The following is a 13,282-nucleotide window of genomic DNA, read 5'->3' as shown; positions in this document are numbered from 1 at the left end:
TTATATGGTAATGTGTGCAATATGTCGGCTGTCGAGCCGTTATAATGCGGTAATGGGGTGATGTATATCATATATTGGCTGTCAAGCTGTTATAATACCGTTATATGGTAACATGTGCCATATGTCGGCTGTCGAGCCGTTACAATACGGTAATGTCGTGATGTATATCATATATTGGCTCACGTCGAGACATTATAATACGCTAATATGGGAATAATAAATTGGTTGTTGTATTGTCCATTGATAGCCATCATACTGGATGTTATAAATCTCATGTATATATGTTTGAATCTTGTAATATTTATATTTATGTAATTTATGCTGCTGTTGTCATTTGTGCATATGTTCACAATTATCTATACGAACGTATCGCTGCATTGCAGCTATGTCCATGTTTAATGTTAACATACTGTAAACCCTCCAGTTGTTAGTGCTGCTGCTGCTGCATTCGTTGAGGGAACACGGTTTCAGAGTTTTTCTCTACGGGAGTTGTTATCTCTGTTATACGTGTCGGGCTTCAGCATGCATGTCGCTTTCACATATGATATGGTATCAATGTAAATAAATGTCTCGACCGCGGAACGCACGTTGGTTCCTATTGTTAAGTATGTGTTGTGTTTTATGTGGACGGGAGTAGGGCTGACTGGGAGAAAGCTGAAGTAGTGCGGCAATCTTGTATATACATACGTAGTGAAGCGCCGTGAAATCAGACGCATGTTCAATCCCAAAAATTCGAACTGCATAGATCTATGTGGCAAATTCCTGAGTCAGCGTCAAAATCCATGGAGTTGTTGTTGCTATGACCCGCCATCATTGTGGTCAAATGGAAGTAGTTCTCACAATAAGACGTGTTAATGCGCGGTGAAACGGCCTAAAATCAGATGGCGTCAATCCAGAATTGATGCCGTCTAATTTATCTAAACAACCACTCAGAATCCAGTATTTTCTTGATTCATGTTAGAATTTGAAATAAGTATCAATTAAATCTAAATGTATCATACAGAGGTCACTGAATGAAATAAGGGAAGGGATCCTCGTGGGTGTTTCCACAAGAGCACGGTCGGTTGTCTGACAACCATATATCAAACAAATGGGAGTAGAGATCCCTGCAGGATAGGAGTAAACGGCAGGGAGTGAGTTTAGTTTTTCGCCGCACTGAGCAATATTCCAGCTATATGGCGGCGGTTTGTAAACAACCGTGACAGGACCAGACAACTCTGTATTCCAGCTATATGATGGCGACCTGTAAATAATCGAGACTGGACATGACAATCCAGGGATCAGCAGCATTTGTCAATCATATCAGAGAAGGTGACCACCCGATCCCGTTAGTCACGACAAGCATAGTCGCCTTTTGTGGCAAGCATGGGTGAAGACTATTCTACCCACTTTCTCAGTAAATTACACGTTTTTTTACAAGGTTGAGTCCCTTCCGGGATTCGAACCCAAACCTGATAGACAGCACACAAAGTTACCCACCTAACCATTGCGGCTTCCACGAAATTGGACGTTGGACAACTGGTAGTCTAGACCATCGTCGACCCCTCTGATAAGTGTAAACTGATTGGAGGCTCGGAGAGTTTTTATTGTAACTCTGTTATCAGGAATGAATTGCCACTTTGAACACAAGATATACATTCTCGGGGAGAGAGACATTCGTTTGTTGGGACTAGCTATGAAAACGTTAAAAACCAAATGTGCACCTTGTCATAAATATTTTATTAAGTAAAACTGGATCTTCAACCTCATAAAAAAATACTCTAGACCATGCCCATTCTAACATTTGATATGGCAGTCACGTTCCTCGCTCGATGATCAACTATATTCAAACATCCTGTTATTATTCCAGAACTGAGTGAGTGAGTGAGTTTAGTTTTACGCTACACTCAGCAATATTTCAGCTATATGATGGCGGTCTGTAAATAATCGAGACTGGACATGACAATCCAGTGATCAACAGCATTTGTCAACCATGTCAGAGAAGGTGACCACCCGATCCCGTTAGTCACGACAAGCATAGTCGCCTTTTGTGGCAAGCATGGGTTGCTGAAGGCCGATTCTACCCACGGACCTTCACGGCTCAGATAATTTAAGAAGTGAAAGTGAGTTGAGATTGGTAACTCAACTTCCCAGTGTAGACATCTGATTGGAGAAAAAAGCCAGCCAAGGGAGGTAAATAAATCATCCAGCCCAGTCGTAGATGCATCCTGGGTATAGTGGAGATGTATCGGAATGTACACTTTTATGTACTATACACAATCTCCCCTTCCCTCATCCGATCCCCTCGGATGATATATCGTGAATTACACTTTCTCAGTAAATTACACATTCTGGTACGTTTTTTACAAGGTTGAGTCCCTTCCGGGATTCGAACCCAAACCTGATAGACAGCACACAAAGTTACCCACCTAACCATTGCGGCTTCCACGAAATTGGACGTTGGACAACTGGTAGTCTAGACCATCGTCGACCCCTCTGATAAGTGTTAACTGATTGGAGGCTCGGAGAGTTTTTATTGTAACTGTTATCAGGAATGAATTGCTACTTTGAACACAAGATATACATTCTCGAGGAGAGAGACATTTATTTGTTGGGACTAGCTATGAAAACGTTAAAAACCAAATGTGCACCTTGTCATAAATATTTTATTAAGTAAAACTGGATCTTCAACCTCATAAAAATTTACTCTAGACCATGCCCATTCTAACATTTGATGTGGCAGTCACGTTCCTCGCTCGATGATCAACTATATTCAAACATCCTCTTATTATTCCAGAACTGAGTGAGTGAGTGAGTTTAGTTTTACGCCACACTCAGCAATATTCCAGCTATATGATGGCGGTCTGTAAATAATCGAGACTGGACATGACAATCCAGTGATCAACAGCATTTGTCAACCATGTCAGAGACAAGTTACGACAAGCATAGTCGCCTTTTGTGGCAAGCATGGGTTGCTGAAAGCCTATTCTACCCCGGATCTAAACGGGTTATATTTCAGAACTGTTTTCCTGATCATCGTTTCGATTTTGATACATAGCCTATTATGTGGGGTAGCCTAATGGCAAAAGGATTCTCTCGTCACGCCGAAAGTGGGTTTGTGAGTATGGTTTTCGACGCTTTTAGCATTGTGCCACCACTATCGCGTCGGGACACAAGAGAAATGGGGGAATTTCACACCGATGGGGGAATTCGAGGTAAGTAAAGGTAACCTAGAGTCTTTATTTGGTGAGTTGATTTCTTTCAAAACATATTGAGGGTAGTTCTCCTTCATCATTAATAGTTTTCCCCGATAAGAAGAGCATTGGTAAGGTTAAGGTCGTTATGGTATGAAAAAGGGTAAGATGGTTTTGTGCCCTGAGATCTAAATTTAAAATATGACTGGAGTTCACATAAAAAATATTATCAGTGTAACTGTATTATCGCATGGTAGTAGAACCGCACAGTGCACAGCGATCAAATATAATGTCGGATTTTTTTAACATTGACTGATTTTTTTAAATATCGAGCGATGAATTACCAAGAACAATGAAGAACGGGGCGTGGTTTATTTCAAGGAACATCACACGCAGACATGTGGTGAAACTGTAAGGGGTGAAAAGGAGCACCCAACTCCTGTCAATTACATACTTTGCACAGTTTCTTTTTAAACTGTTAAATTTAAAATGAAATGTACTTGACCTACACAAGCGTTCGTAGTATTTGAACGGCGACGACAGCTTAAAATGATAATAAAATGAATGATAAAAATTTCGATGACTTATCTACTGTAATCCTATTACCAGGAACGACTTGCTTCTTGACACAAGGCATACATGCGTTTCTCCGGGAGAGACATAAGTCCGCTTATTTTGGAATACAACAAACAAACCCGCCTATCTGTGTTTATCATACCCTTGACTGCACTCAATATACCGCGTACGCAGCTTTTGAAGGATTACACATGTTCAAACTGAAATATCCCATATGCATTTAGGGCAGAAATTATCGTATCTAAAGGGCAGGTGCACACACAAATATACCTAGTTCGACATTAAAAAATATATGCAGCAGTATCAAAGCCAAGATTGCTCAGATAGCACGAGCAAGTATGTATAAGGTCATTAGACCTTATTAGACCCATTTGACGTGCTATAGATACGCGTGTGTTGCTCTTGTGTCTCGATGCTAAGCCTGCTGTTTTAACCGCTTGTGGTGCCTAGCCCTCAATGGGCTAACTCTATTGTGCTGCTCAAACAGTACGCACTGTACAGAAAATGGTACTGTCTTATTTCTACATACAGTGTTGCAAAATTGTAAACCATTCAACTTGTAGTAGTTGTCAAAAGTCTTTAAGAAAATCCAAATTATATATGCATGACACATAGTCTTCACTATATACCCAAGGTCCGGGGTAGAACAGGCCTTTAGCAACACATGCTTGTCATAAAAGGCGACTATGCTTGTCGGAAGAGGCGACTAACGGGATCGGGTGGTCAGGCTCGCTGACTTGGTTGACACATGTCATCGGTTCCCAATTGCGCAAATCGATGCTCATGCTGTCTGGTCCAGATTCGATTATTTGTAGACCGACACCATATAGCTGGAATGTTGCTCAGTGCGGCGTAAAACTAAACTCACTCACTCACTCAGTAACTATATACCTTCCTCTTCAAACCTGTACCTCATATGCGTGGACGACATCTGTTGTGCCCTTAAGTGCACAATGGTCTTAAGTGCACAGAAAGCATTAATATTCATCAGTGGGTGGAGCTTATGTGACTGCGTCACATTCACAGCACAGTATCTTCCGGTGAACTAATGGAGGGAGTGAACGAACACGCTTCAACGTCTGTCATAACCTTATACAGTGCGACAGCTACAATATCCACGTGAGGTATATATAAACAGAACGTATGTGTGCCGTCTATTCAGTGCTTTATTCAACCTTCCGGGGGTGACGCAGTTCAAGCGAGATTTTTTTCAAGTCACCTCCAGCCACCGCGTACTGCAGTAGCATTGCTGTCAGTACATTGACATGTATTTGCTCAATTCTGACTTAACAGTCCGACTAAACACAGTTACAACTCTTGACAAACAACCAACTAAATAATTATACAATATATATATATATATATATATATATATATATATATATATATATATATATATATATATATATATATATATATATATATAGATAGATAGATAGATAGATAGATAGATAGATAGATAGATATTACCAGATCTCCACGTAATCAAAAGGCTGCAAAGAATCAACTCTTAATGCAAGTAAGGCTGTCAGGGTACTGCAAACTTTGGCGAAAGACTTCCGCCCTTATCCCCACTAAAATTTAACTTTGAGGAAAACGTTCTGAGAGTGTCATTGTTATGAGTTGAATATGAGCACATGTTTCAGTATGTTATGATACAATTAAAGAAACATGTTAAAACTGCCTGCTGAGTTAAGAAATATATATATTCAAGTGGTATCGTTTCACTGGAATGAAATTTGATATTTGTATCACCAGCGAAGACTACATAGTGAACAAGCATTTATTAAGCATTGGGAGAGAGAGTGAATGAAATATTCAGTGTAGATGGGTTTGTAGATGGTCAAAGGGATGGGGAAAGGCCTCTGCACCAGCCAGAAACAGCCAAGTGGGTGGAGGGAGGGGCCAAGACATCATTGTGCATTTAAGGCTTTTCTGTCCACTTCAGAACCCCTATACAAGACCTTAAATGCACAGAAAGGTCTTAAGTGCACAATGAATATTTTGAGAAAAGACAGAGCAAAAGCAAGATGCATTTCATTTCCTACCAGTCCTCTGGGGTGCGTGGGGCTGGATGAAGCTCTCCTAGACAGCTGGCAGCACCTCTAAGGTGCACACTGACTGTTCACCTGACGAGCCGAGGCAGTCACCCATGATGGCTGAAATGAGAGAGAGAGTGAATGAAATATTCAGTGTAGATGGGTTTGTAGATGGTCAAAGGGATGAGGTGGGGTCTCTGCACCAGCCAGAAAGAACCAAGAGGGTGGAGGGAGGGGCTGAGACTTCATTTTGTACTTAAGGCTTTGTTGAGTACATAAGGACAGCTACCTGTAGATGACCTTAAAAAATTTCTTCCCATCCTTGGCTACTCTGTGGATAGAATTTTATAACGGTAAGACATCCCTTTTCCCCTCTTAAATTTTATTCTAGTGAAAAATGTCATCTGATTACATATTCCTCTTGTGATAACAATATTTACAACATGTTTTTTAAAATGTATCCTAACATACTGAAACACATATTAAAGTTACGTATAGTCTCCCTGCTTTGGTATGCATAATGAATGAATGAATGAATGAATGAATGAATGAATCTCTTTATTTCCTCCAGACTGCAGTCCGAAGATCATTGTAAACATATACATAAAATATTTACACATCATTATCACAGCAATATATCTACAATACATTCATATAGTCATATATAACTATATCATATGTACAAAGAAAAATAATGCAAAATCTAGAATGCAAGGTTTGGAGAGGGAAGCAATGAATATAAGTATTTACAGAAAAGGACAATCATGCATCTCCATGACATTTCATCAATATCGTTAGTTATTGGTAGTTCACCCCCAGAAAGAAGTGACAACATTTCATCTTCAGATAGTAGTTCTATTTGTACATAAACATCCACATCAAGGAGATCAATGAGTTTTGAAAAGAAGTTGTTTCTGTTGTTCATAGAGTGTTCACAGTGTAGAATTATGTATATGATGACATATTCCTCTTGTGACGGCTGACGCCGTCGGTTCCAAATGCATTCCCGTGCTTCAAATACTCAATAACACCCGGAAATTGGTCAACACATGATGTTTATCTCCTAAATAACACACAGTTACTTTATTCCAGCATGCTTTAAATGTGAGAAAAACGTATATATTTCCACACTCTGGTATCAGTTAATTCAAAAATCCTTCTAAAATCCTTCTAAAAAACGTGATTTTTGTGTGTATACTTCCCCTTTAAAGTTTTAAAGTAATTATTTCGTTTCGTTTTCATTACTAACTTCCAAGACAATTATTCAACAAGTTTCGGGACTGTAAACTCAAAGGACCAATTGGGCGGATCACATAACCAATGCATTCAGAACATGATAACACCTATCCATAACACCATAAGTCGGCTATCTTTCTGCACTGCTCCTCGGGAGCTGTACATTGATCCTCGAGAAAGAAATACGTGCACAAACTCATGTATGTGTCATTTACAAGATCATATAACGACATCGTGTGGGCGTTGACTCAGTCCTTAAATGGGACTATGGGAGACTTGAAATAACATGTCTCAGTCATCTGATATCACAGATATGGGGCAAAAGAGAGGTGAAAGAAAGAAAGTTTGTACACTAAACACAAAGAACGACTCTTTGATTCGTGTCTGCACAGGTATGTATACAAGTAATAACTACAAAGTACAAAAATACAACAACAAATGAGAATACGAAAAAAAATATTTATGGTTGGACGTTACTGCACCTTACTAGACACCCCAGAACGAGGCCGATGGTCATGTGACTCGCCAGTACTAAAAGGTAAAATCTTCGCCCTGCTCCACAAGCCCTCCACCTACAGATCTGGTCACACGGGAGCTATTTCTCACTCACAATGCAGGCCGAATTTGTTACAAGTTTTGGTGACAAGCGGAAGCTTGTGAGAAATACTGCCGAGAAACCATTCGCTGCCATAGCAAACCTAGAGGGTGTTGGAACTGGATTTCTTTCTAAAATTGATGATACCTTTGTTGTGGTTACTGCTGGACATTGTCTACAAAAAGAGGAACTTAGCATTACCTTTGGAGAGAATTCCCCAACAGTTCAACCATTTCATCCTCTTAAGATCCGAGTTAACAAAATATTATTTGGTCTCCCATCAAACTACAACAAATGCTCTTCTTCGGACTTCGGCATCATTTTACTGAAAGACCAAAATTATTTTAAAGAGAAAAATATATTTCTACCCTTGGAAATCGAGAGAGGACAGCGCCCGGTGATGATGTCCGACTATCCAGGGCTCAATACTGGATACCCTGTGAAAACCCAGTGGGACATTGAGGTCACAGACTGCAGGGCAGACGGTGCGTTTCTGTGGTACAGGGATGCAACAACGGGAGGAAACAGCGGGTCTCCCCTCTTTGTGAACCAGAATGGGAACTACGCTGCTGTTGGAATTCATATCGCGGGTGATTATGAGTAAGAACTGTGGTTTATTCAGTGTTATAGTTCAAACTGATTATTACAATCACTCTGAACCATTATCCAATTCACATTTATGTGCGCTGCGGTGCAACTGTAAGGCCATCTAATACTAAACTACAGTCGAACCCCATTGTCTCGAACTCGGTTGAGACGAATTCTCGGATGTGTCGAACTGACATCTCGGTCCCTGCCGATTTCCTTATATTTATCATTATTTTTACCCTGATGTGTCGAACTAGATGTGTCGAATTCCCGGTTGTGTCGAACTCATTTTAGGGTCCCCAAAGGCTCTAACAAGTACAAATTTACCCTTTTGTCTCGAACTGTCAAAGCTGGTTGTTGCAACTGAAAACTGCAGTCGCGCAATCGGAAGTCATCCTCATAAGATCAAAAGTAACGATTAACGGACTCAACAATCAAGTGACATGTTTAACTACGCATCTATACACACATTGTCAGCACACTTACCAACTGAACTTTACTCAAACAATTAACCATAATTAAGTTGTTATCAGTGACACGTTGATCACGGACCGACAGGATATCTCTAAACAAACAATGGCGCATGTTGTTGTCATGTGACAGTCTATGTTAGCGGTCATGTGATTTCCTTGAAAATACAAAATGAGAAGTGAGGAAAACGGAGTTGGATTATCTAAATTGATGTTTTGTTTTTGGTGTAGTATTTAAGGTGTAGGATCAATTTTTTTAACCAGTACGGTTAGTAACATGGCAGAGCAATTCAGCGAAGGACCCGATCAGCCCTGGCACCGGAGAAACCTAACAATGACAGCGATCCCGAGAGTGACACTGAATCTGATGAAATTTAACCACCCACCCCTACCCTAGCTGCAGCATGGACCGCCCTCGACACCCTTACCCTTATGTATGTTCATATTTAGTTTCGCCTTTTGCACACAATCGTTTTTTAAACAAACGTGATTTGTGTACCTCCAGGAGTGTAACTAAACAATGTCATTTCGAAAGTTGTCAATTGTAACACATGTTGAGTTGAATCTGGGATTCAACAGTGGTAACAATGGTACAGAATCAGAATCTGTACTGAGCTGAGAAAGTACAATTTCAATTATCTTACCCCACACATGAATGTCACATTCTGATTAGCTAAGCGCTATTCTATTATTTTCAATGCACCCCGCTTACAGGCGATTTATTACTTTCAATGTACACCGCTGGGAATTCCGAATTATTCTGGTGCTTCATGGTAGTACTTTTTAATAACATTGAATCACGCATGAATTACAGAAATTACCGATGTTTTGCGATTGAAAATCGATGGCAGGGAGATAACTCTAAATCTGTTTACCCTGTGTCGTCTGCAAAATGGCGATTCGCCTCGCATTCAACAGAAGTGCTTCAAACACTTCGAAATTAAAATTCAGGTGTTCGGCAAGATAAATATGTTGCTCACTGGCCTCTCGCGGGCTATGGGCTCATGTACCCACAAGGTTTGCGGGATCGGGGAACATAAATAAACCCCGAGGATACATGAGTCCTAACCCCCTCGTGACCAGTGAACAACTTGTAACGTACTTTTTTCGAAGGTTGTAACGCACTGACTATATGGGATCAGCAGTAGATAGAGATTGGGGTCGGGACCAGGGGTTGATGATCACGGACGACTTTTGTTTCTGTTTCAGCTCAAACATAGGCATCAAAATAACCAAGCATGTTATAGATGCTATGCGCCGGCTTGTCTACTCCGTGAAACGAAGATTAGAATTGGAAGGTAGCGTAATCCACAAACATGTGTGAATGATCCAAAACGTGAAACGGACGCATATCACCAAACAATCTCTGTAGTCATATGTGCCATTTACGACCTGTGAAGGTCTACCCGGGGTAGAATAGGCCTTCAGCAACCCATGCTTGCCACAAAAGGCGACTGTGCTTGTAGTAAGAGGCGACTAACGGGATCAGGTGGTCAGACTCGCTGACGTGGTTGACACAGGTCATCGGTTCCCATTTGCGCAGATCGATGCTCATGTTGTTGATCACTGGATTGTCTGGTTCAGACTCGCAGAGGAATGTGCATCGTTTTACCTCGAGCATGGTTAAGTGCACATCCTTCTACCCTGACGGTACGTTTGGTTGTGCTTGATTCTACCTCGCGTGTGGTTGTTTGTGCATCCTTCTATCCTGCAGGCGTGGATGAGTGTGCGTCCTTCTGCACTGATGGTGTTGATTTGTGCCCATCCTTCTACCTCAAACGTGGTTTATTGTGCATCCTTCTACCCTGACGGTGTGTTTGGTTGTGCTTGATTCTACCTCGCGTGTGGTTGTTTGTGCATCCTTCTATCCTGCAGGCGAGGATGAGTGTGCGTCCTTCTGCACTGATGGTGTTGATTTGTGCCCATCCTTCTACCTCAAACGTGGTTTATTGTGCATCCTTCTACCCTGACGGTGTGTTTGGTTGTGCTTGATTCTACCTCGCGTGTGGTTGTTTGTGCATCCTTCTATCCTGCAGGCGTGGATGAGTGTGCGTCCTTCTGCACTGATGGTGTTGATTTGTGCCCATCCTTCTACCTCAAACGTGGTTTATTGTGCATACTTCTACCCTGACAGTGTCAATGAGTGTGCATCCTTCTACCTCGCGTGTGGTTGATTGTCCATCCTTCTATCCTAGATGCGATTGATTGTGCATACTTCTACCACGAGCGACGTTGATTGTGCATCCTTCTACCTCGAGGGTGCTTGATTGTCCATCCTTCTATCCTACATGCGATCGATTGTGCATCCTTCTACCACGAGCGACGTTGATTGTGCATCCTTCTACCACGAGCGATGTTGATTGTGCATCCTTCTACCCTGACATTGTGTATCATTTGGCATCATTTCATTTTAGGGAGGAGGGGGCATTTACGTTGTGCATGCTTCTCCATTAAAATCATCTTCAAAGTCATAAATTAGGAACGGTTCCCAATCATCTTCAAAGCCACAAATTAGGAACGGTTCCTTATCGTCACATCAGCACTGTTTCAGACACAGTGAAGGGCGATTGATACCAGTATATGAGTCACAGAATCTGACACAAGTTCTCACGTCAGTCGATGACTGTCACTCGAGTGTTTGTGACACGTACTACCCTTTACCTCATGCGTTATGTCATATTCTTTCAGAAGAACGAGTCATCCAGAAACAAGAGGTGAAACGCACTTTGATGGAACTAGCAGATGAGTTGGACAAACAACAAAAAGACATCCGCATCGCCAAGACCAGTTTTGCATCAGCTGGAGTTGCATCTGCTGGTGCTGCTATTGCTGGGGTAATCCTGCTTCCATTTACTTTCGGGGGATCCCTTGCTCTAACTGCTGGTGGTATTGCTGGTGGCGTTCTCAGTGGAGCGGGGACTTTGGCCACAAACAAAGCTGAGAAGATCATAAACAGTCAGAAAATGAAAGCTGCCCAGGAAGCAATAAGAAAGATCAACGTCTCTCACACTCACTGCACCAACGTTGAAGGGGAAACAGGTGGGCACCGTGCTGCTGCTACTGGCATAACCACAATGATGAGCATTCTTCCACCTGTCCTCATCGGGCTAAACATTGCAGAGATTGTATCCAACAGCATCAAGATTGACAAGAAATCCCCATCAGAAGTTGCAGAACAGATCAGGTCAATCGCCCATGTGCTCGATTAAGGAATTGAAGCAGATATCCTAATGCCCCAAAGTGATTTGCTGTTTTACTGTTTGTTGTAGTGAAAGCATGATGAACAAGACACTACAGTAAACTGTCTCTGTTATTGATAGACATCACCAGGAACAGTGATAACACACATTTTAACACTTGGCGTTTAACTCAGTTGCTCCTTCTAATGGTGTCGAATAGCTTTCCGCCTTCTAATCTGTACTTAACCAGTCTAATATGCTGTTTGGATCCCTATTTAAGATTCTTCATACAAATAAAAAAATATACAGTCTTTTATGTTAACAGAAACAAAGGAAATATATATGTACTGTAGCATGTGTTCATATTCAGTATGAAAATATTGTTTACAACTATATACATGTATCTATTTTCTTACCTTGGAATTTGTATTTGAAATTATGAAAAGTTGCCGATATTGTACCAAAACTGAAGAGCATTTTTTTCAAGTATGATTTCACTTGAAACATCAGGAAGTTATAAAACTCATATAGTGCATAACTGCTTCCCACTACCCCCTTTCGCTAAAAGTTTCTTAAATAACTATTGAAGTTACTTACATGTTATCGCTATGTTTTTGTTTTTCCTTTCAGTTAATTCTTTGAGCTACTTGTAGTTGAAGTAGTTTGGTCGTACTGAGTTTGTTGAAGATAAAGTGTAAGTCTAAATATATTTTGAAGTGATATTTGTAAACAGACATGGCTCTTGCTTTGTGCTTTTCCGTAGAAAATTTATATTTATTTATTATTTTTTTCAAAGTTTTTGCTAACAATAAAATATTTCAAGAAAATTATTAATATGTACCTTCCTAATTTAAATGATCGTTATCTGATTCATGACAAGAACGTGTTCCGTTGATCGATGTTCATGATGTCAATCAGTGGATTATATATAGCTAGAGCATCAAGCATTCATACAAACATAAAATGTAATTCGTTTATGGTATACAGATGTTTCAAGTGTTGCAAGTGCTTAATGAACAGGCCAATATTGTAATTTCACAATAAACTTATAAGCTTGTGCCCACTATTAGTCGTTTTATTGTTTGGATGTAGCACTTGGTGCCTGCTTTCGGCAACTTCATAAATTTTTCTAAGATTTCTAAAAGCACCCTACCATTACAACACATTGTCAAAGGTCATTTGGTCGAGGTTTTGCCATTCAAAGCCTCGATGGAACTTCCTCAAAGTTTTATTTGTCCATCAGTAACAACACATACGTCCAGTTCGTACGTACGACCATGCAGGATAAGTGTAGCGGTTCTCCAGCATAATCATAACTTGACAGTGATTCATATACACAACATCGAACTCTCAATATAATATCAACAAAAACGCTAAATGAGATATACAGCAGAAAGTAACTAAATTGTTTATTAGTGGTTTATGT

The 13,282-nt window shown here is 40.6% G+C and overlaps 1 protein-coding gene across 1 annotated transcript; it reads left to right on the top strand.

Moving 5' to 3' along the window:
• The first annotated feature begins 7,539 nt into the window (after positions 1–7,539).
• On the top strand, positions 7,540–12,925 carry LOC137259786 (uncharacterized). The gene is made up of 3 exons (XM_067797398.1): positions 7,540–8,219; positions 9,887–9,975; positions 11,366–12,925. Exons 1-3 carry the CDS (start codon positions 7,636–7,638, stop codon positions 11,884–11,886), a joined length of 1,194 nt encoding a protein of 397 aa, XP_067653499.1. The 5' UTR covers positions 7,540–7,635; the 3' UTR covers positions 11,887–12,925.
• The last annotated feature ends 357 nt before the right edge of the window (positions 12,926–13,282 follow it).

The sequence above is a fragment of the Haliotis asinina genome, chromosome 13 (genome assembly GCF_037392515.1).
Source record: "Haliotis asinina isolate JCU_RB_2024 chromosome 13, JCU_Hal_asi_v2, whole genome shotgun sequence".
NCBI lineage: Eukaryota > Metazoa > Mollusca > Gastropoda > Lepetellida > Haliotidae > Haliotis > Haliotis asinina.
The sequence above is the reverse complement of the archived record's forward strand: the minus strand, read 5'-3'. Positions and strand labels throughout refer to the sequence as shown.